The sequence below is a fragment of the Zea mays genome, chromosome 1 (assembly GCF_902167145.1).
Source record: "Zea mays cultivar B73 chromosome 1, Zm-B73-REFERENCE-NAM-5.0, whole genome shotgun sequence".
Taxonomy (NCBI): domain Eukaryota; kingdom Viridiplantae; phylum Streptophyta; class Magnoliopsida; order Poales; family Poaceae; genus Zea; species Zea mays.
In genome coordinates, this window is record NC_050096.1 from 11,462,669 (window position 1) to 11,486,445 (window position 23,777).

At 43.7% G+C, this 23,777-nt stretch overlaps 1 protein-coding gene across 1 annotated transcript; it reads left to right on the forward strand.

Moving 5' to 3' along the window:
* The first annotated feature begins 16,677 nt into the window (after window positions 1-16,677).
* On the forward strand, window positions 16,678-22,637 carry LOC100501489 (uncharacterized). The gene is made up of 12 exons (NM_001361332.1): window positions 16,678-17,015; window positions 17,131-17,346; window positions 17,431-18,519; window positions 18,959-19,081; window positions 19,798-19,979; window positions 20,063-20,294; window positions 20,422-20,634; window positions 20,713-20,841; window positions 21,375-21,443; window positions 21,944-22,066; window positions 22,144-22,194; window positions 22,285-22,637. The coding sequence occupies exons 1-12, from the start codon at window positions 16,776-16,778 to the stop codon at window positions 22,435-22,437; spliced, it is 2,820 nt and encodes a 939-aa protein (NP_001348261.1). The 5' UTR covers window positions 16,678-16,775; the 3' UTR covers window positions 22,438-22,637.
* Window positions 22,638-23,777: the final 1,140 nt, after the last annotated feature.

Here is a 23,777-nt window from a genome sequence, read left to right on the forward strand (position 1 = left end):
CGTATCAGCCTCTGGGAGAGGCGCCACTACCAACGTCCCAGCAGGAGCAGCATCGGATGAATCCTCAGCTAGCAAATCAAGCATAACGCTTATCTCTGCATCACTAGGGTTCAGGGGCACCTCAAAATGAACCTGTCGTTCGTCATCAGGAATCTCCCCAAGCGAGGCAACCAAAGCACTGACTTCTTCAGCAGAGGGTCGCACTCTAAGGCCCAAACTGCCATCAGTAATGGGTGGATTCGACACGAAAAGGGTGAAGGCTTTGGGAGGAGGCAAGTTCCAGGCCGAGTACGCCACTGGAGCACCAACATTTGACACCTTGCCCCTGAGTATCATTTCAAGTCGGCTCACCAAGTCTGCAGAAGGAATTCTCCTGTTGGTAACCCGAGTTGAGTCGGCTAGCCCTCGATACAGATAAGCTGGATAGGCCCTGTCTTTCAGTGGCTGAATATTCTTGAAAACAAAGTCAGTAACCACAGCTTCAGCAGTCAGACCCCTCTCTTTCAGCAGTCCAACTTCAGCTAGCAACACACCTGCCTCAGCTACCTCCTGATCTGTGGGAGACTCGGTCCAGCTTGGGGTGCGAACGTCCGGCTGTCTTCCCGACCGGGAGGGGAGAGAATTCCCATAATTCTCAACTATGAACCACTCCAGGCGCCATCCCTTAATACTGTCCTTGAGGGGGATCTCGAGATATTCAGTTTTCCTCCCGCGGCGCATTTCCAAGCTGGCACCCCCGACCAACTGATGTTGTCCCCCGGCCATCCCAGGGCGACAATGATACAAGTATTTCCATAAACCGAAATGTGGCAGCACGCCAAGAAAGGCCTCGCATAAATGAACGAAAATGGAGATTTGCAGAATTGAATTGGGATTCAAATGGGTCAAGTTAATATGGTAGAAATCAAGGAGGCCGCGGAAAAAGGGAGAGATGGGAAGGCCAAGGCCGCGGAGAAGGAAAGGGGCGTAAACAACGGACTCATGGGTATCCTCTGTCGGAACAGTAAACCCATGGCAAATCCGCCAAGAACAGAGTTCTCGCGGAGGAAGAACCCCGATAGATACGAGGTGGAGAAGTTCAGTTTCAGAAATGATGGACATGTGGTTACCTACGAAAGGCAACTGGCTGTTGGGATCGATTGGAGGAATCACCACAGCAGACGAGCCCGCGGTCTTCCTCTTGGGCGCCATCTCGATTCTACCAGCGAGCAGAGTGGGAGGCGAATGGCAGAAAGGATTCGGAAGCGGGAAAGCAAGAATTAGGGCACGGAAAGCAAAGGCGGCTAAAAGCGCAGCTCTTATGGGATATTCTCGAGGCAGATACCGTTTCAAAAAGTGCCCAGTCATCACTCGGCGGTTATTTCCAAAACCCCAGCATGCCACGTGGAAACCCGGCAGTTATCTCCAGAACACCGGTGCGCCACCTCATCACTCGGTCATCATCCTCAAAGTGGCTCGCGTGGCCTGCTATCACTCGGTGTTGCTTCCAAAACGCCGATTTTGTGTTCAGTCGCTCGGCATTACCTCTAAAATGTCGACGTCGCCCTCCAGTCACTCGGCGTTACCTCTAAAACGCTGATATCATATTCAATCACTCGACGTTGCCTCCAAAACGCTGATATAGTGTTCAGTTGCCCGGCGTTGCCTCTGAAACGCCGACGTCACCCTCCAATCACTCGGCGTTACCTCTAAAACGCTGATATTGTGTTCAATCACTCGGCAGTTACTCTACAAGCGCCGACGCCATCTACAAAGTTACTCGGCAACTATTTCTGAAAGCATCAGTTTGATGCCCGAGTTATTCACTTACTCTCTCAAAGGAATTAGCCTCACAAATAAGCAGGACAGTCTTCAAGGAGAAGCTAACATCATTCTTTCATTAGAAGGGAAGATAACATACTTACAAATCAACTCTTTATGAGTTGATACTTCCCTACTACTACTACTACTACTACTACTACTACTACTACTACTACTACTACTACTACTACTACATTACATTACTGCTACTACTACTACACTACACTATACTACTCTACACTACTAAATATTACTACCTTATTCTAACCATACTATACTAATATCTAAAAGACCAGTGGCATCTAGCCACTGGCCCTGTTGCTGCCACCGCCGCTGCCGCCCCTGGTGCTGCCCCTGCTGCTGCCGCCCCGGTTGCTGCCCCTGCTGCTGCCGCCGTCACCGTCCTTGCTGCCGCCGCCGCCGCCCCTGCCGCTGCCGTCACCGTCACCGTCGCCACCGTCGTCGTCGTCGTCGTCGTCGTCCTCATCCTCGTCGCCGTCGTCCGAGTCCTCCTCATCCGAGGAGTACTCCGACTCATCCGAGCCCTCGAGCCCGGAATGCTCGACGGTCCGGATGTACGTCCAGACCTCCGCCGCGAGCCCCTGGGAGTCGTCTGAGTCGTCAGACGACTCACGCAGGGGGATGGGAGCCGGAGACCCCTCAGACTCAGAGGAGAATTCCTCCTCTGAGTATTCCGAGTCACCAAACTCCTCCGATGGAGGAGTCGGCTCACGCTTGCGCTTGTTGTTCTTGCCCATGGTGGAAGCAGAAGGGAGAGAAGAAAGGGAAGCAACAGAGAACAGCGAGAGATGTGAAAAAGCCAGAGAGACAACAGCGTTATTTATAGAAGGAGAAGGCAACCGCTCACCTCCAACCACGGTCACTGAACAGTCGCAAAGCATTCAATAAGCACTTCAACCCATCTGAAGACACGTCAGGCGACTGACGCCGTTTCACGCAACACAACACCCATTGGGACTCCAGTCAACAGCGCGGAGGATATGATTACACCCGCCGTCACATCACATTACTACTCAGAAGCAGCCGGCTAAAACACTCAGCGTACCAAGCCGTCCCTTGCCCACACCCATTGGGGGGACGCCCAGGAATTATCAGTATATTTTTCAAAATGGTCACATCTGTGCAGGGCACGCAATGAATACCTCAAGACAAAAATGAGATATCAGTAAGGATTAGAGGAAAGCCAAATATAGCCAGTGAAGTACAAAATATGGCCGACAGAAGCGACGTGAAGACTAGACAGAGAACGTCCATCAAACGTCCAATCAATCGCAGAGCAAATAAATTGCACTACCTAGCAAGATATGGAGGGATTACGAACTCAGCTGCTAAAGACAAAATATATGCTGACCTCTGAAGCAAAATATTGATGACATAATGCTGACCTCCAAAGCATAATGCGAATAGCTTCGTGCCAATTTCTACAAACAGAAAGGATAATTTTTAGCAAACAGATACAAAAGAAAGACCTTCGAATGGATTACCCTCTAAAATCCATTTGAAGGTCGGGGGCTACACCCATTGGGTGCACCTCCGGTGCACCCCATGGATTATCATTCCAAGCCAAGACAGTGCCGACTTCTAAGGCGTGGGACAAGATTAAAACGCCAGCCCTCAACTAAAACGCAGGAGCACAAATAGAAATAATTTATGGGGAAGACCTTCGAGTAGATTATTTTCTAAAATCTACTCGAAGCTCGGGGGCTACACCCATTGGGTGCACCTCCGGTGCACCCAATGAAGTTCAGAATCCTACAAATTGAAATGCCGACCTCTAAGGCACAAGCACGAAACTAGGCTTCGGTCTACGAGTGATCAAAGCAGGAGAAGACAACAGAAAGTCATTTTCTTCAAATCACCTGCAAGCTGGACCTGGGATCTTTGGGCTGATTACCTCTAAATAAACCCAAAGATCGGGGGCTTGTGGGAGATAGATATCCCCCGGGTCCACTAAAAGAGTAAAAGACCTCACGAAAGGCCCAAGGGCCCAGTAAATCGTAAGGTCATTCTTTCGTGGGCCTGGGAAGAAATAACCAGCAAAGCAGATCGACACGAGGCCGGATTGGTGCAAACCCGGACGGCCCACAACGTCGAGCGAGTGACCGCAACAGAGATCCGACTTTCCCGCGCTGGAGCCCCCATGCAACGGAGCCATGCGAGGATAAGTCGGCAGAGCTACATGAAGATAAACTCAAGCAGTTCACTATCTTTTAGCTATTCGTTGTTATCATATCCACATGTATTGCCCCACGGTCGAGTATATAAGGCCTAGGGGGCACCCCTTCAGAACGATCGACCCTATTACTTAGCCACCCACATCAACTCTCTGTATTCTCAATCCAGAGAGCTCTCTTGTAACCACATTCACCGGCATACTCACCAGGACGTAGGGTGTTACGCATCTCTAAGCGGCCCGAACCTGTAAACCTTGTCCATTGTTCCTCGTGCAATCGGCACGAACCATTTTGCTACAGTTGTCGACACCGTCCTACTCCTAAAAACACCTTGAGGGGCAACCCCGGGTGTGCGGTCGGACCCAAAACACCGACAGGGGGTGAATAGGGCGAAACTGAAATTCTCAAAAATAATCACAACTACAAGTCGGGTTAGCGTTAGAAATATAATAGTCCACGAGAGAGGGTGCAAAACAAATCGCAAGCGAATAATGAAGTGAGACACGCGGATTTGTTTTACCGAGGTTCGGTTCTTTCAAACCTACTCCCCGTTGAGGAGGCCACAAAGGCCGGGTCTCTTTCAACCCTTCCCTCTCTCAAACGGTCCCACAGACCGAGTGAGCTTCTCTTCTCAATTCACTTGGGAATCAAACTTCCCGCAAGGACCACCACACAATTGGTGTCTCTTGCCTCAATTACAAGTGAGTGTTTGATCACAAGAAAGAATGCCAAAGAAAAGAAGCGATCCAAGCGCAAGAGCTCAAATGAACACAACAAATCACTCTCTCTAGTCACTAATGCTTTGTGTGGAGTTGGGAGAGGATTTGATCTCTTTTGGTGTGCTTTGTAATGAATGCTAGCTCTTGTATAGTGGTTGGAAGCTGGAAAACTTGGATGACTTGAATGTGGGGGTGGTTGGGGTATTTATAGCCCCAACCACCAAACTTGACCGTTGGTGAAGGTTGTTTGTCGATGGCGCACCGGACAGTCCGGTGCACACCGGACATGTCCGGTGCGACGGCCACGTCACCAAAAGCCGTTGGGTTCGACCGTTGGAGTTCTGTCTTCTGGGCCCGCCTTGATGTCCGGTGGCGCACCGAACATGTACTGTTGAGTGTCCGGTGCGCCAGCATGGGCGTGCCTGACCTCTGCGCGCGCAGCGCGCGCATTTAATGCGCCTGCAGGTGACCGTTGGCGCCGAGTAGCCGTTGCCCCGCAGTTACACCGGACATGTCCGGTGAATTATAGCGGAGCAGTCGAAGTGAATTCCCGAGACAGGCGAGTTCCTGAGGCCGCTCTTTCTTGGAGCACCGGACATTGTCCGGTGTACACTGGACAATCCGGTGAATTATAGTGGAGTTGCCTCTGGAAATTCCCGAAGGTGACGAGTTTGAGTTGGAGTCCTCTGGTGCACCGGACATGTCCGGTGGTGCACCGGACACTGTCCGGTGGCACACCGGACAGTCCGGTGCGCCAGACCAGAGGTGCCTTCGGTTGCACTTTGCTCTTTTGTTGAACCCTTGGTCCTTTTATTGACTAAGTGTGGACCTTTGACACCTGTATAGCTTGTACACTAGAGCAAACTAGTTAGTTCAATTATTTGTGTTGGACAATTCAACCACCAAAATTATTTAGGAACTAGGTGTAAGCCTAATTCCCTTTCAATCTCCCCCTTTTTGGTGATTGATGCCAACACAAACCAAAGCAAATATAGGAGTGCATAATTGAACTAGTTTGCATAATGTAAGTGCAAAGACTGCTTGGAGTTGAGCCAATAAAAATACTTACATGATGTGCCTGGATTGTTTCTTTGTTTTTAACATATTGGACCACGCTTGCACCACATGTTTTGTTTTTGCAAAGTGTTTTTGTAAATCCTTTTCAAAGATCTTTTGCAAATAGTCAAAGGTAAATGAATAAGATTTTGCGAAGCATTTTTCAAGATTTGAAATTTTCTCCCCCTGTTCCAAATGCTTTTCCTTTGACTAAACAAAACTCCCCCTAAATGAGATCCTCCTCTTAGTGTTCAAGATGGCTTTGATATATCATTTTTGAAATACTACTTCCTCCCCCTTTTGAACATAATAAGATACCAATTTGAAATTGATCAATTGAAAATCTCCAATTTAAAAATTAGGTGGTGGTGCGGTCCTTTTGCTTTGGGCTCATATTTTCTCCCCCTTTGGCATGAATTGCCAAAAACGAAACCATTAGAGCCCTTTGCTAACTATTTTCTCCCCTTTGGCAAATAAAACATATGAGTGAAGATTATACCAAAGATGGAGAGTGAGGCGGAGCGACGGCGAAGGATGAGTAGTAGTGTGGAGTGGAAGCCTTTGTCTTCACCGAAGACTCCAATTTCCTTTCAATATACCTATGACTTGGTTTGAAATACACTTGAAAACACATTAATCATAGCATATATAAAAAAGACATGATCAAAGGTATACTTATGAGCTATGTGTGCAAGTTTAGCAAAAGAAGTTCCTAGAATCAAGAATATTGAGCTCATGCCTAAGTTTGGTAAAAGTTTGTTCATCAAGAGGCTTGGTAAAGATATCGGCTAATTGATCTTTAGCGTTAGCGTATGAAATCTCGATATCCTCCTTTTGTTGGTGATCCCGAAGAAAATGATACCGAATGGCTATGTGTTTAGTGCGGCTATGCTCAACAGGATTATCCGCCATGCGGATTGCACTCTCATTATCACATAGAAGAGGAACTTTGGTTAGTTTGTAACCGTAGTCCCGAAGGGTTTGCCTCATCCAAAGCAATTGCGCGCAACAATGGCCTGCGGCAATATACTCGGCTTCGGCGGTAGAAAGAGCAACCGAATTTTGCTTATTTGAAGCCCAAGACACCAAGGATCTTCCCAAGAACTGGCAAGTCCCCGATGTACTCTTTCTATTGATTTTGCATCCCGCCCAATCGGCATCCGAATAACCAATCAAATCAAATGTGGATCCCCGAGGGTACCAAAGCCCAAACTTAGGTGTGTAAGCCAAATATCTCAAGATTCGTTTTACGGCCGTAAGGTGTGATTCCTTAGGGTCGGCTTGGAATCTTGCACACATGCAAACGGAAAGCATAATGTCCGGTTGAGATGCACATAAGTAAAGCAGTGAACCAATCATCGACCGGTATACCTTTTGATCAACGGATTTACCTCCCGTGTCGAGGTCGAGATGCCCATTTGTTCCCATGGGTGTCTTGATGGGCTTGGCATCCTTCATTCCAAACTTGGTTAGAATGTCTTGAGTGTACTTCGTTTGGCAAATGAAGGTACCCTCTTGGAGTTGCTTGACTTGAAATCCTAGAAAATACTTCAACTCCCCCATCATAGACATCTTGAATTTTTGTGTCATGATCCTACTAAATTCTTCACAAGTAGATTCGTTAGTAGACCCAAATATGATATCATCAACATAAATTTGGCATACGAACAAATCATTGTCAAGAGTTTTAGTGAACAAAGTAGGATCGGCCTTGCCGACTTTGAAGCCATTAGCAATAAGGAAATCTCTAAGGCATTCATACCATGCTCTTGGGGCTTGCTTGAGCCCATAAAGCGCCTTAGAGAGCCTATAGACATGGTTAGGGTACTCACTATCTTCAAAGCCGGGAGGTTGCTCAACATAGACCTCTTCCTTGATTGGTCCATTGAGGAATGCACTCTTCACGTCCATTTGGTAAAGCTTGAAGCCATGGTAAGTAGCATAGGCCAATAATATACGAATTGACTCAAGCCTAGCTACGGGTGCATAGGTTTCACCAAAATCCAAACCTTCGACTTGTGAATACCCCTTGGCCACGAGTCGAGCTGTGTTCCTTGTCACCACACCATGCTCGTCTTGCTTGTTGCGGAAGACCCACTTGGTTCCTACAACATTTTGATTAGGACGTGGAACTAAATGTCATACCTCGTTCCTCGTGAAATTGTTGAGCTCCTCTTGCATCGCCATCACCCAATCCGAATCTTGTAGTGCTTCCTCCACCCTGTGTGGCTCAATAGAGGAAACAAAAGAGTAATGCTCACAAAAATGTGCAACACGAGATCGAGTGGTTACCCCCTTATGAATGTCGCCGAGGATGGTGTCGACGGGGTGATCTCGTTGTATTGCTTGGTGGACTCTTGGGTGTGGCAGCCTTGGTTGTTCATCCTCCTTGTCTTCATCATTTGCATCTCCCCCTTGATTATTGCCGTCATCTTGAGGGGGCTCATCTATTTGATCTTCTCCTTCATCAACTTGAGCCTCGCCCTCCTTTTGGGTTGGTGGAGATGCTTGCGTGGAGGAGGATGGTTGATCTTGTGCATTTGGAGGCTCTTCGGATTCCTTAGGACATACATCCCCAATGGACATGTTCCTTAGCGCTATGCATGGAGCCTGTTCTTCACCTATCTCATCAAGATCAACTTGCTCTACTTGAGAGCCGTTAGTCTCATCAAACACAACATCACAAGAAACTTCAACAAGTCCTGAGGATTTGTTAAAGACTCTATAAGCCCTTGTGTTTGAGTCATATCCTAGTAAAAAGCCTTCTACAGTTTTAGGAGCAAATTTAGATTTTCTACCTCTTTTAACAAGAATAAAGCATTTGCTACCAAAAACTCTAAAATATGAAATATTGGGCTTTTTACCGATTAGGAGTTCATAAGATGTCTTCTTGAGGATTCGATGTAGATATAACCGGTTGATGGCGTAGCAAGCGGTGTTGACCGCCTCAGCCCAAAACCGATCCGATGTCTTGTACTCATCAAGCATGGTTCTTGCCATGTCCAATAGAGTTCGATTCTTCCTCTCCACTACACCATTTTGTTGTGGAGTGTAGGGAGAAGAGAACTCATGCTTGATGCCCTCCTCCTCAAGGAAGCCTTCAATTTGAGAGTTCTTGAACTCCGTCCCGTTGTCGCTTCTAATTTTCTTGATCCTTAAGCCGAACTCATTTTGAGCCCGTCTTAAGAATCCCTTTAAGGTCTCTTGGGTATGGGATTTTTCCTGCAAAAAGAACACCCAAGTGAAGCGAGAATAATCATCCACTATTACAAGACAATACTTACTCCCGCTGATGCTTATGTAAGCAATCGGGCCGAATAGATCCATGTGGAGTAGCTCAAGCGGCCCGTCGGTCGTCATGGTGTTCTTGTGTGGATGATGGGTACCAACTTGCTTTCCTGCTTGGCATGCGCTACAAACCCTGCCTTTCTCAAAATGAACATTTGTTAATCCTAAAATGTGTTCTCCCTTTAGAAGCTTGTGAAGATTCTTCATCCCAACATGTGCTAGTCGGCGATGCCATAGCCAGCCCATGTTAGTCTTAGCAATTAAGCAAGTGTCGAGTTCAGCTCTATCAAAATCTACCAAGTATAGCTGACCCTCTAACACTCCCTTAAATGCTATTGAATCATCACTTCTTCTAAAGACAGTGACACCTACATCAGTGAAAAGACAGTTGTAGCCCATTTGACATAATTGGGATACGGAAAGCAAATTGTAATCTAAAGAATCTACAAGAAAAACATTGAAAATGGAATGGTCAGGAGATATAACTATTTTACCCAAACCTTTGACCAAACCTTGGTTTCCATCCCCGAATGTGATAGCTCGTTGGGGATCTTGGTTTTTCTCATATGAGGAGAACATCTTCTTCTCCCCTGTCATGTGGTTTGTGCACCCGCTGTCGAGTATCCAACTTGAGCCCCCGGATGCATAAACCTACAAAACAATTTTAGTTCTTGACTTTAGGTACCCAAATGGTTTTGGGTCCTTTGGCATTAGAAACAAGAACTTTGGGTACCCAAACACAAGTCTTGGAGCCCTTGTGTTTGCCCCAAACAAACTTGGCAACTACTTTGCCGGATTTGTTAGTCAAAACATAAGATGCATCAAAAGTTTTAAATGAAATGCTATGATCATTTGATGCAATAGGAGTTTTCTTTCTAGGCAATATGGCACGGGTTGGATGCCTAGAGCTAGATGTCTCACCCTTATACATAAAAGCATGGTTAGGGCCAGAGTGAGACTTCCTAGAATGAGTTCTCCTAATTTTGCTCTCGGGATAACCGGCAGGGTACAAAATGTAACCCTCGTTATCCTGAGGCATGGGAGCCTTGCCCTTAACAAAGTTAGACAAGTTCTTAGGAGGGGCATTAAGTTTGACATTGTCTCCCCTTTGGAAGCCAATGCCATCCTTGATGCCAGGGCGTCTCCCATTATAGAGCATACTTCTAGCAAATTTAAATTTTTCATTTTCTAAGTTATGCTCGGCAATTTTAGCATCTAATAATGCTATATGATCATTTTGTTGTTTAATTAAGACCATGTGATCATGAATAGCATTAACATCAATATCTCTACATCTAATACAAATAGAAACATGCTCAACATTAGATGTAGAGGGTTTGCATGATTTTAATTCAACAACCTTAGCATGTAATATATCATTCTCACTTCTAAGGTTGGAAATAGTAACATTGCAAACATCAAAATCCTTAGCCTTAGCAATCAAGTTTTCATTTTCTATTCTAAGGCTAGCAAGAGAATCATTCAATTCCTTAATCTTAGCAAGCAATTCATCATTATCATTATTAAGATTGGGAATTGAAGCATTACAAACATGGGAATCAACCTTAGCAATTAATCTAGCATTTTCATTTCTAAGGTTGGCAACAGTGTCATGGCATGTGCTTAGCTCACTAGATAATTTGTCACATTTTTCTACCTCTAGAGCATAAGCATTTTTAACCTTAACATGTTTTTTGTTTTCCTTAATAAGGAAGTCCTCTTGAGAGTCCAAGAGATCATCCTTCTCATGAATAGCACTAATCAATTCATTTAATTTTTCCTTTTGTTGTATGTTAAGATCGGCAAAAAGGGTACGCAAATTATTCTCCTCATCACTAGCATTATCGTCACTAGAGGATTCATATTTAGTGGAGGATTTAGATTTAACCTTTTTCCTTTTGCCATCCTTTGCCATGAGGCACTTGTGGCCGACGTTGGGGAAGAGGAGTCCCTTGGTGACGGCGATGTTGGCGGCGTCCTCGTCGGAGGAGGACTCGGTGGAGCTCTCGTCGGAGTCCCACTCCCGGCAAACATGGGCATCGCCGCCCTTCTTCTTGTAGTACTTCTTCTTTTCTCTCCTCTTTCCCTTCTTGTCGTTGTCCCTGTCACTGTCACTTGATAATGGACATTTGGCAATAAAGTGACCGGGCTTACCACACTTGTAGCAAACCTTCTTGGAACGGGGTTTGTAGTCCTTCCCCTTCCGTTGCTTGAGGATTTGGCGAAAGCTTTTGATGATTAAAGCCATCTCCTCATTGTCGAGCTTGGAGGTGTCAATTGGTTGTCTACTCGGTGTAGACTCCTCCTTCTTCTCCTCCGTCGCCTTAAATGCCACCGGTTGTGCTTCGGACGTGGAGGGTTCATCAAGCTCGTTGATCTTCTTTGAGCCCTTGATCATACATTCAAAGCTCACAAAATTCCCGATTACTTCCTCGGGAGTCATTAGTGTGTATCTAGGATTACCACGAATTAATTGAACTTGAGTGGGGTTAAGGAAAATAAGAGATCTTAGAATAACCTTAACCACCTCGTGGTCGTCCCATTTCTTGCTCCCGAGGTTGCGCACTTGGTTCACCAAGGTTTTGAGCCGGTTGTACATATCTTGTGGCTCCTCCCCTTGGCGAAGACGAAAACGACTGAGCTCCCCCTCGATCGTTTCCCGCTTTGTGATCTTGGTGAGTTCATCACCTTCGTGCGCGGTCTTGAGTAGGTCCCAAATTTCCTTTGCATTCTTCAACCCTTGCACCTTGTTGTATTCCTCCTTGCTTAGAGAGGCGAGGAGTATGGTTGTAGCTTGGGAGTTGAAGTGCTCGATTTGGGCTACTTCGTCCGTGTCATAATCTTCATCCCCTATAGATGGTACCTGTGCTCCAAACTCAACAACATTCCATATACTTTTGTGGAGTGAGGTTAGATGAAATTTCATTAAATCACTCCACATAGCATAATCTTCGCCATTAAAGGTTGGCGGTTTGCCTAATGGAACGGAAAGTAATGGAGTATGTTTAGATGTACGAGGATAGTGTAAGGGGATCTTACTAAACTTCTTGCGCTCTTGGCGCTTAGAAGTTACGGACGGCGCATCGGAGTCGGAGGTCGATGTTGAAGACGTGTCGGTCTCGTAGTAGACCACCTTCCTCATCCTCTTGTGTTTGTCGCCTTTACGATGCGACTTGTGAGAAGAAGATTTTTCCTTCTTCTCTTTGTGGTGAGAAGAAGAAGATCTTTTCTCCTTCCGTTTGGAGGAGTCCTTCTTCTTCTCCTTCCTCTTGGTGCGGGACTCTTCCGATGAAGTGCTCCCTTGGCTTGTAGTGGGCTTGTCGCCGATCTCCATCTCCCTCTTGGTGTGATCTCCCGACATCACTTCGAGCGGTTAGGCTCTAATGAAGCACCGGGCTTTGATACCAATTGAAAGTCGCCTAGAGGGAGGGTGAATAGGGCGAAACTGAAATTCTCAAAAATAATCACAACTACAAGTCGGGTTAGCGTTAGAAATATAATAGAGTCCACGAGAGAGGGTGCAAAACAAATCGCAAGCGAATAATGAAGTGAGACACGCGGATTTGTTTTACCGAGGTTTGGTTCTTTCAAACCTACTCCCCGTTGAGGAGGCCACAAAGGCCGGGTCTCTTTCAACCCTTCCCTCTCTCAAACGGTCCCACGGACCGAGTGAGCTTCTCTTCTCAATTCACTTGGGAATCAAACTTCCCGCAAGGACCACCACACAATTGGTGTCTCTTGCCTCAATTACAAGTGAGTATTTGATCACAAGAAAGAATGCCAAAGAAAAGAAGCGATCCAAGCGCAAGAGCTCAAATGAACACAACAAATCACTCTCTCTAGTTACTAATGCTTTGTGTGGAGTTGGGAGAGGATTTGATCTCTTTTGGTGTGCTTTGTAATGAATGCTAGCTCTTGTATAGTGGTTGGAAGCTAGAAAACTTGGATGACTTGAATGTGGGGGTGGTTGGGGTATTTATAGCCCCAACCACCAAACTTGACCGTTGGTGAAGGCTGTCTGTCGATGGCGCACCGGACAGTCCGGTGCACACCGGACATGTCCGGTGCGACGGCCACGTCACCAAAAGCCGTTGGGTTCGACCGTTGGAGTTCTGTCTTCTGGGCCCGCCTTGATGTCCGGTGGCGCACCGGACATGTACTGTTGAGTGTCCGGTGCGCCAGCATGGGCGTGCCTGACCTCTGCGCGCGCAACGCGCGCATTTAATGCGCCTGCAGGTGACCGTTGGTGCCGAGTAGCCGTTGCCCCGCAGTTACACCGGACAGTCCGGTGTACACCGGACATGTCCGGTGAATTATAGCGGAGCAGTCGAAGTGAATTCCCGAGACTGGCGAGTTCCTGAGACCGCTCTTTCTTGGAGCACCGGACATTGTCCGGTGTACACCGGACAGTCCGGTGAATTATAGTGGAGTTGCCTCTGGAAATTCCCGAAGGTGACGAGTTTGAGTTGGAGTCCTCTAGTGCACCAGACATGTCCGGTGGTGCACCGGACACTGTCCGGTGGCACACCGGACAGTCCGGTGCGCCAGACCAGAGGTGCCTTCGGTTGTCCTTTGCTCTTTTGTTGAACCCTTGGTCCTTTTATTGACTAAGTGTGGACCTTTGACACCTGTATAGCTTGTACACTAGAGCAAACTAGTTAGTCCAATTATTTGTGTTGGACAATTCAACCACCAAAATTATTTAGGAACTAGATGTAAGCCTAATTCCCTTTCAGAATGTATGTTGAATATTTGTTGATTATGATGAATTTCTATTGAATCTATTGAATGTGTCGAATTTGTTCAGTCTATTGAATCTATGTTGAATTTGTATCAAATATGTGTATTTGAAATGCATGTGTTGAATCTGAGTGTTTTATGTTCATGGGCCCGAGCATGACACTATTGATTGGCCCATCGAGCCTATGACCCGACCCATGTAAGAACAACCGTGTTGGGCCTGGGCCACCTTAGGTAGCCCATGGGTCGACACGGTATGACACTTAAATCGTGTTGGTCTGAGTCCGGGTCCTGTCGTGCCTAGGACGGGCCAGGCCAACACATATGTTAGGACATGTATACTACCAAGAGCATCTTCAATAAATCCCAATATCCTTATCTAGACTTTAGGGGAAAAGGAAGAAAACAACCATCCAATAGTATCCATATCCATCATCCCTATCTTCATACGAGCGAAAAAACCCTCCCATTGCGCCAAAGTACACCGCCTCTGAAGCTCTCAATCCCTCTCCCATTTTACTCTTCCCATGCCATGCATTTCGTTTGCGCCCTCCATCGATCATTTTCACGCGTACTAGGCTCTGGTTGTTGTCCTCCCCACAGTGGCGGATCTAGCATTTTCATATAGAGTGTGCCATAATAAAATTTTCATATACAAATCCATCTAATGTATATATAATTTTATAGTAAATTCGATAAATAGATATAAAATTTCACATTCAATAATTAAGCACATTTACAATCAAATATAACATCTAGGGTTTATAAATTACAATGCAAACCTTAGAAATTGGTGCTTAAAAATGACAACTGTTGATATAGAGGCCAAATCATTGTTCATTATAGGGTGGAGAGCTAGAGGGGGGCTCTGCCTCTACACTGCTTAGATAGAAAGGAGGTGTCGGGTGCCAGTTGACACCTAGGCAGGGCCACGAGGATGTAGCTAGGCGAGGCCACATGCTTCCAGAGCCTCGGGCGCAGCGGCCGAGCGACTAGCGTTGGCGAGCCACGACTAACGTCTAGTGGCAAGGCGCCTGGTGAAAGTGCATCCATCTCTTTTGTGGGTTTTGATGATTTGGATTACAACACACTTAAAGGACTAATCAGTTTGCTAAGTGTTGAACAGGAAAGTTGAAAAAGAAATCATGATTCAAAATAGTCAAGAGACATGGTTTGATATGAAAAAGTCTCATATACATGGATTGCTCATAATATAACATTATAAAGGATCAACATTAAGCAATGATGAGGACATCCCATAAGTAAGCACATTTGGATATATGGATATGGGGTATTCTATGAAACCTGGGTTGCACCCACACAATGTCTCGCATGCATGTTTTTCGTGTGCACAATAATTTTCGGATCTGCCATAATTTTTAGAGTTGCCATAATTTTTGGATATGAAATCACACCTCCATCAAAATAGAAACTGCATGCACATCTGGTAAGGACACGGCCAGGGCTTCCTGTAACTACTAGAAATCCCTGAGCTCCTAATATCCTTTCCCTAGTAAAATATTACCCTCCTCGTTCCAAAATATAGTTCTTTCTAGCCCACCTTTATGTCCACCATCATTTTAATGATAATAAATATAAATATACTTGCAAACTACATTCACATGTTACTTAATAAATATGTAATTAGTCTAAAAACGAATTACATTTGGGACAAAAGGAGTACAATATAGTAAAATGCACAATATCAATTATAATTCATGAATTTCTATCACATAGCAAACGTCAAATTTAAAATTTTTCTAGACCTGTATCTAATTTAAATATTTTCTAGAAATATTTAAATTAGATGTATATGAAATATCGTGGTGACCTTTAATCGGATTATTTGATGACGTTTAATGAATTATGATGGTTATTGTGCATTTTACTACTTTTGATATTTTGTTTTGTAAACTAATTATGTTATATTATATTGATCAGATGCTTAGAACATTTTTTATGTGTTCCTTCATATGGGCATGCAGCCGTGTTTGTATCGTGAGAGGTAAATTGGTCAAAGCACGTAAACTTTGGTGTTAAAACTTAATTAGAGTGGAGAAAGATAGAAATTTGTAGCTATCATAATCTATATTCACCCTTCGCGATATCACACACGGTATAAAAAATAGTGCAAAGTGGGGGCTTAAACCTACATCCCCTTCTCCAAACATTTATGGATAATCACCAAACTAGACATACCTTAGTGTTTATCTATATCTATATTAATTTATTAAGAACCTAATGTAAATACCTGGTGATACCATGGCTTCACCCTCCGCGCTACCACACCGTGCAAAAGAAAATGTAAAGTGAGTATTCAAACCCACAACCTCTTGCTCCAAACATTTTGGATAACCACCAGACTACATATACCTTAGTGTTTATAAATAAACAATAATTATATTTAATAAATATCTCAATATCTATTTATTTATACTACTTTATTAAAAACATAATGTGTACACCTGCCACAGTGCCACACTGACACTATGCTATTGCCATGTGGCACCTGCTCAACACCCGACCCCACCCACACAACGAAAAAAAGTGTAGCGCGAGCATTCGAACTCCACCCAGCTCAAAATATTTAAGGATAACCACCAGAACACACATACCTTAGTGTTTAGAAATAAATAATAATTATATTTAAATAACTATTCTAATACCTATTTATATGATATATATACGAAAAATGAGTAGTATTAAGATCCAATGTCTTGAATCCTTATTTTACCAGTGATATTATTTATATCATCGTTTTAAAGGCGGTATATATCAAATTCTCCCCTCAGGAGACACTGTATCAAATGGGTCGCTTACCTCAAATGATCTTGCAAAGAATGGAGGAAAGCGGTTTATCGTTGAGGAAGAGTAGTGTTAAATAAAAACCCCGGTCCCCTTCTGTCCGCCGCCATAAACCCTAAGACACAAGCGCGCTGCCTGAACCACCCAGCCCACGCGCCGGCGGCCGCCCGCCATGGTGAAGGCTTACCTCCGCTACGAGCCGGCCCTCACCTTCGGTGTGATTGCGTCGCCGGAGTCCAACGTCGTCTACGACCCCTCGGGCCGCCGCCTCCTCGCCGCCGCCCTCGACCGCCTCGCCGCCTGGGACATCAAGCGTGGTCTTCCCTCTGTCTCCTTCGCACCTTCCTCCTCCTCCCCTTCGCTCGCCGTCTCCTGCATCGCTTCCTCCCACTCCGCCGCCGTCTCCTCTTCGGTACCCCTGATCCCTCTCCGGCTCTCCCTGTCTTCAGCTCTCTTCGAATTTGGCAGGCTGGTTCCCGCGTTTGAATTTGACTCAATTTCGTGCGTTGGTGCTTTGTTTGGTATAGATTGCGAGCGGGCACGCAGATGGGAGCATCAGGCTGTGGGACGCGGAAACAGGTGCTTGCGAGGCAACCCTCCACGGCCACCGCTCCGCTGCCTCCGCCCTCCGCTTCGGCCCCTCTGGCGCCGTCCTCGCTTCTGGCAGCAAGGACTGCGATGTCATCCTCTGGGACGTCGTTGCGCAGGCTGGGCTCTTCCGTCTGCGTGGCCACCGTGACCAGGTACATTGCGGCTTCAGATGTCTGAGTCTGTTTGATTGGTTAGCAAAGGTTAGTAGCGCTAATTGAGGGGATTACAATGTGCAGGTCACCGATTTGGTGTTTCTGGATTCTGGTAAGAAGCTGATGAGCTGCTCCAAGGACAAGTTTATTAGGGTTTGGGACCTTGAAACACAGCACTGTCTTCAAATCGTTGGTGGTCACCGCAGTGAGATTTGGTCAATGGATGTTGATCCTAGCGAGAGATTTTTAGTGTCTGGGTCTGCTGATCCAGAGCTGCAAGTGTTTAGAATCCGGCAATCAGTGGAGGAAGGCGAGGATTGGAGCAAGTGGGATGTGCTCAAGCTATTTGGTGAGATTCCACGGCAGAGCAAGGAACGAGTGGCAAATGTTAGGTTTAATAGGGACGGCAGTCTTGTGGTATGCCAGGTGGCTGGGAAGACAGCAGATATTTATAGGGTTCTTGATGAAACAGAGGCTGCACGTAAGGCCAAAAGGCGGGTGAGCAGAAAGAAGGAGAAAGCATCTGCGAAATCCATGATTGCTGAAGAGAATGGCACTATCATTGATCCTTTACCAGTTCAAAACTTACAAAATCCTACTGTTATTGTCACCGATGTATTTAAGCTATTTCAAGTTTTACGTGCAAGCAAAAAAATATGTTCGATTACATTCTCTCCAAGTAATCCTCCAAGAGGATGCCTTGCCACTTTGTCTCTATCACTCAACAATAACATGCTTGAGACATATTCAGTGGATAAGGAGAAGGTATCAAAGATGTACTCAGTTGAGATGCATGGACACCGTTCTGACATCAGGAGTGTCTCCCTTAATTCGGAGGACAACCTCCTTATGTCGACTAGTCATAACGCTGTCAAGATATGGAACCCTAGTACAGGGGAATGCCTTCGGACCATTGACTCTGGATATGGGTTGTCAAGTGCTTTCGTTGGAAATCGGTATGCTCTTGTTGGTACAAAAAGTGGTACGTTGGAGATTATGGATATTGCTAGTGGGAGCTTAACTGAGGCCATAGAAGCTCATGCTGGCTCCATACGGTCAATTGTACCTATTCCAGATGAAGATGGAACTGTTGGTGCACGAGGCTTTGTCACTGGAAGTGCTGATCATGATGTCAAGTTCTGGGAATACCAATTGGTGCAGAAGTCTGATAACGTGAGCCTCTTGTATTCCACTTAAAATGCGCCAAGTAATGTTGTGCATCAGTTCCTGTTTTCCTAGTTACTTCTCCACAGATCAGTTCCAAGAAAAACACCATTTTAAATTTTTATATTGAGTGGTGATGATTTTCTTATATGACTGCCTTCTGTATTGTTTTTCACCTCAAAAATTGTTGCTCCATCCATCAACTCGATTGGATGTTATTGAATAACAGTTCCAGGTCAAAAGAATTTTTTGTGTCACTGTACTGTTGATGTAGTACCTTACTACCTTTTTTATGATAAAATGGCTCGTTCATCTCTGTATCAATTCCAAAGATTCAATCGTGTGGCTATTATTTATTGCTGGAGTTCTTGGTCTATTTTCTCTGAAAGAAATAAAGAATCCCAATAACTCTGCTAAGCAGCTTATTGATTTCTTAACTTTGTTACAGGACTCTAAGCAGCTGACTGTAACTAATGTGAGGACCTTGAAAATGACAGAAGATGTTCTTGCTGTCTCGATCAGTCCCGAAGGAAAGCACATTGCTGTTGCTCTCTTGGATTGCCATGTCAAGGTTGCTCTCTAAATCATTTCTACTCACATAACATTTACTTTTATATGCGGTTTTATGCAACAGGAAATTTGGAACACTATCATTTATGTGTTTAGAATATTTACATGTATTTATATTATTTGGGGAGATGGTACAGGATCGTTGAACCTGAACCCTGGTCCATATGATTGGATTGTTTATGTAATCTAGATTAGGTATTGTTATTATAGCAAGATATCTCATTGATATATGCCTGTGATTCTCTGTCTACCATTATAATATTTCTGAAGTGCCATCTGTATGTTTACACTAGGTGCTTATTTGCTTCCAGAAGAAAGGAAGTGTCAATATTTATAGTCTGCACACTTGTTAAATTAATAGGTTCTTAGTGTGTCGAGTCAGTGAATTAAGTGATTATTGACGCATGACAGTCATCATTTACCCTTCTCTAATTCTTCTGAAAATGTAAAATCCAAGAGATGTCAATGGTGCTTTCACTTTCTACGCTAAGTTTGGTTGCTACTTAGGTAATTACTTCTGTTATTATTTAGTAATAACATTGTTCTGATCAAAGCCATGAATCTTAAGGACAACTGCATCATTTCACATAGAAATCTGAGGTACAAACTACATTTCAGAAAGTGGAAACAATTAGGAATAAAAAGTTGCTTCAATCTATAGTTAGTTAGTTACCTTTTGTTACTTTCCTTCCCTCAAATATTCATATGTTTATACAGGTCTTCCACATGGACACACTGAAACCATCTTTAAACCTTTATGGGCACAAACTTCCAGTTCTCTGTATGGACATATCATCAGATGGAGCTTTGCTAGTTACTGGCTCTGCGGACAAAAATTTGAAGATATGGGGTATGGATTTTGGGGACTGCCACAGGTCTATATTTGCTCACTCAGACAGGTATGATATTGCCTTTTTAATCATTGTTTTTCGTTTTGATTATAGGCAGAACCTTATATTTTTTGGATGTCTTCACTTTGCAGTGTGATGGATGTTAAGTTTGTGTATAGAACTCATTATATGTTCAGTGTGGGGAAAGATCGCACTATGAAGTACTGGGATGCTGATAAATTTGAGTTATTGTTAACACTTGAAGGACATCATGCTGAAGTTTGGTGCCTCACACTCAGCAGTCGCGGTGATTTTGTTGTAACAGGTTCACATGATCGTTCCATTCGGCGTTGGGATCGTACTGAAGAACAACTGTTCATTGAGGTATTTTGTGATTATATAGGGTTGAGATGAAATTTCTTTTTGAGTAGTCTTGGAACATATTCTAGCAGTTTCTTCAACTTTATTAGAGATTGCTCTTTTTCACCCCTAAATCTGCAATATACCCCAGGAAGAGAAGGAGAAAAGATTGGAAGAAACCTTTGAGGCTGATTTAGAAAACGATAATGACTATAGATATGGGCAGAAAGATGATGCCCCTGATGAAGGTTCTGTGGGTGTTCCTGGTAGGAAAACAAAAGAGACAGTAACTTCTGCTGATGCAATCATGGATGCACTTGACACTGCTGAGGAGGAACTAAAACGCATTAATCAACATAAAATGGTACACTCATATATTATACCTTGTTCCACCCATAAATAATGGATCATTTTCTTGATCTTCTCGTTTCACAATTTTCAGGAAGAGCAAATTACTGCGAAGGCAGCTAAATTTCAACCTAATGTTATAATGCAAGGGCATTCACCTTCAGATTATGTTCTGAATGTAGTTTCAAGCATCCGTCCAAATGATCTGGAGCAGGCCCTCTTGGTATGTATTTTCTGTTCTTGGTGATGACTGCTTAACAGTGTAATTCCATTTGCCAACTTATGAGTTTATGTTAAAAACTGTGTTTGACTGTCTGTCAGATACTGGTTCATGGCAAGCTAAACTGTGTGCAAACTTGTTACCAGCTCTTCTCTTTCTGTATGTTTGTATATTTGAAATTAACTTCATAGGGTTAGTTTTACTAATAGAAAGTTTGTAAGCCCCCTTCTCAATTCAATTCCTTCTTTAATTAAAAATACCAATTCCTTAGGCTGTCCGCAGTAGATCATGTAAGATATGGGATTTGCACTGTAGATTACATTGTTTGTAGAGTGAAGTTTGAAATAGAGGATGAGATAGGGTAGCTGTTGGGGATAGCCTTATTTCCTTATCCTATGTTCCGTTCCTATCTTCCATTGGTTTCAAAGTTGAGATTGCAAGAATAGTGCTTCTTATTACCTATGATTAATCATAAATTTATTTCTGGCAATTATAATTCATACATACATTTTTTTAAAATGATACCTTTGGACCAGGCATTGCCGTTCTCGGATGCACTAAAGCTCATGTCTTACTTGAAGGAGTGGTCTTTGGTTCCTTCAAAGGTAAAATGATACCGTGATATATAATTGTGTTTGCTATTATGCCAATAATTGCGATAGCACCACCTGCTCATTTTCTTCTCACATCGAATACTTCTGGTTATTTTTGTCATTGCGTGATGTTGCCTTATGTTAAAAATCGGTGTCTGCAAAAAATATATCTTGTTCTTTGAAGTGCAACTTTCCCAGTTTGTTCCACATTATATTGCATGTTTCTGCTGTCTTATTGGTGGTTTCTAGTCTTTGAATACTGAACACAGACCCTATTGTGTGAGTTTTTGTGGTGTGCAATGGTTATGTTTACACAGGTCTCTCTGAGATACAGACATAATTGTTTATCTAATTGTGCCTCGTAGCACATGTATTTTGTAGTTTTATTTGCTCTGGATAAACCATGTGGATCAATTGTATTCCATATGCTTCACTGTGTCACAATCACAACTCAACAACTTTGATTCCCTTCATTTTCCTGCGACATCCTGATTTCTGGTATAACCTTGCAGGTTGAGCTTGTTTGTAGGGTTTGCTTAGTGCTCCTTCAGACACATCACAATCAATTAACTGCCACGCCAGCTGCAAGATCCTTGTTGACAGAACTGAAGGATATTCTTTACTGTAGAGTAAAGGTAATTTTGCTTCTCTTAATAAAATCTTACGAGCAGCTTCGCAGCATTCTGATCATCGTCTTTACCTTTGGCCCCAGGAATGCAAGGATACTATAGGCTTCAACCTCGCCGCAATGGATCATATAAAAGTACGGGGTCCCTTTTTCTCCCTAAAATTTGAGCTACTAGATATTTTAGTTACAAGTTCAGCTGATGTATGTTATGTGCCCATGTTTTAGGAATTGTTGGCGTTGAGATCAGATGCACCTTTCCGTGATGCCAAGGCGAAACTCATGGAAATCAAGAAGGAGCAGTCGAAGCGGTCAAGTAGTAGGCTTGACGGAGATGAAAAAAGGAAAAAGAAGAGAAAGAAAGCGTCCGCTGAAAGCTGAGCCAACAAACAAAAACAAAAGAATGTTGTATTGTTGTTCTTACCTTCTGCAACTACTACATGGACGTGCTCGTTTCCTTGGTTCACGAGCACGCAGAATTTTTGTTAGATGGGTGTAATCGGAAAGTGCGTGGACATAAAGATTTCTAGAGGTTCGTCTTGCGTATCTGATGAAAGGGAATATATCAGGTGGAACATATACATTGGTGTAGTCGTGTAACTAAGGTCCCGTCTGGTAGGACTTTAGCTTGCCCAAACACGGTTTTAGCTCTAGTTTTTTTTTTCTAAAAGCAGCTTGCTGAAGCCATTTCGTAAAGAAACGGTTTATCCTAGTGCTAGAATTGTTTTTCTATATTAAAGTGTTAGCCCGCATTAAGGATGGAATTATTCTTCTTTTATGTAGTACAAAAATGTTTTATGTAGTACAAAAATGGCTCTTACTTTTAGATGTTTAAGCTGTTTTAAAAAATAGTATTTAGGACTAGTTTAGAAATCTGATTTTTATTTTTATAAAAGAAAATGAATTAATTTCTCTTAGGGCTATTTTGGTAACCTCAAATCCTCTCGGAATTGAAGGGGATTGAGGTAGAAATGAAGTAATTTCCTGAACTAATTTTTTCTTCAATCTTTTTCAATTATGAATAGGGTTTGAGTTTTCAAACTAGTTCTTAAGAAAATAAAAATTCTTTAGAAAAATGAGTTTCCTAAACTAACCCTTAGCAGGGCTCTAGTTTTTTGTCATTGAAAAGTTAAAGCGATGCCAAACGAGCTCGATATGGAGGTGCGAAAACTTCCTCTCGTATTTAATCCGAGTTTGGTGCCATGTGCCATTTCACGTCGTCTCGGTATTCCATCCTTAATGCGGGCTGATCGATCGTCTATTGCCACACTACTAGGCTAATTCTAAATTATTTTATAGAGACAATCACTAAAATACATCATAAAATATATATATTTTTGTAGTGCATTAGTCTTTATCTTTCGTCTTTATAAGATTGTTTTCAGCGAACAGTGTAAAATAGAGGACACGGAATTATAAATGACACTATTTATAGAGTGAAGTTTAAAATAACGGATAGAAAATCCGTTGGGTATGTTTGATTGCAGGACGACAGTCCAATTCTGACCCCGAACTAAACAAATATCAACAACACTAGTGATTGTTCCATCCCGTCATTGTAACCATCCGCCATTGCACAAATATCAACAACACTATCTAAGTGATTATTCCATCCCGTCATTGTAACCATCCGCCATTGCACATTGCAACCAAACAAAGGAGACTTCATCGTGGTGAAGCCCTGCACGGCGATACGATGATCCAATGTGAATGCAACCTAA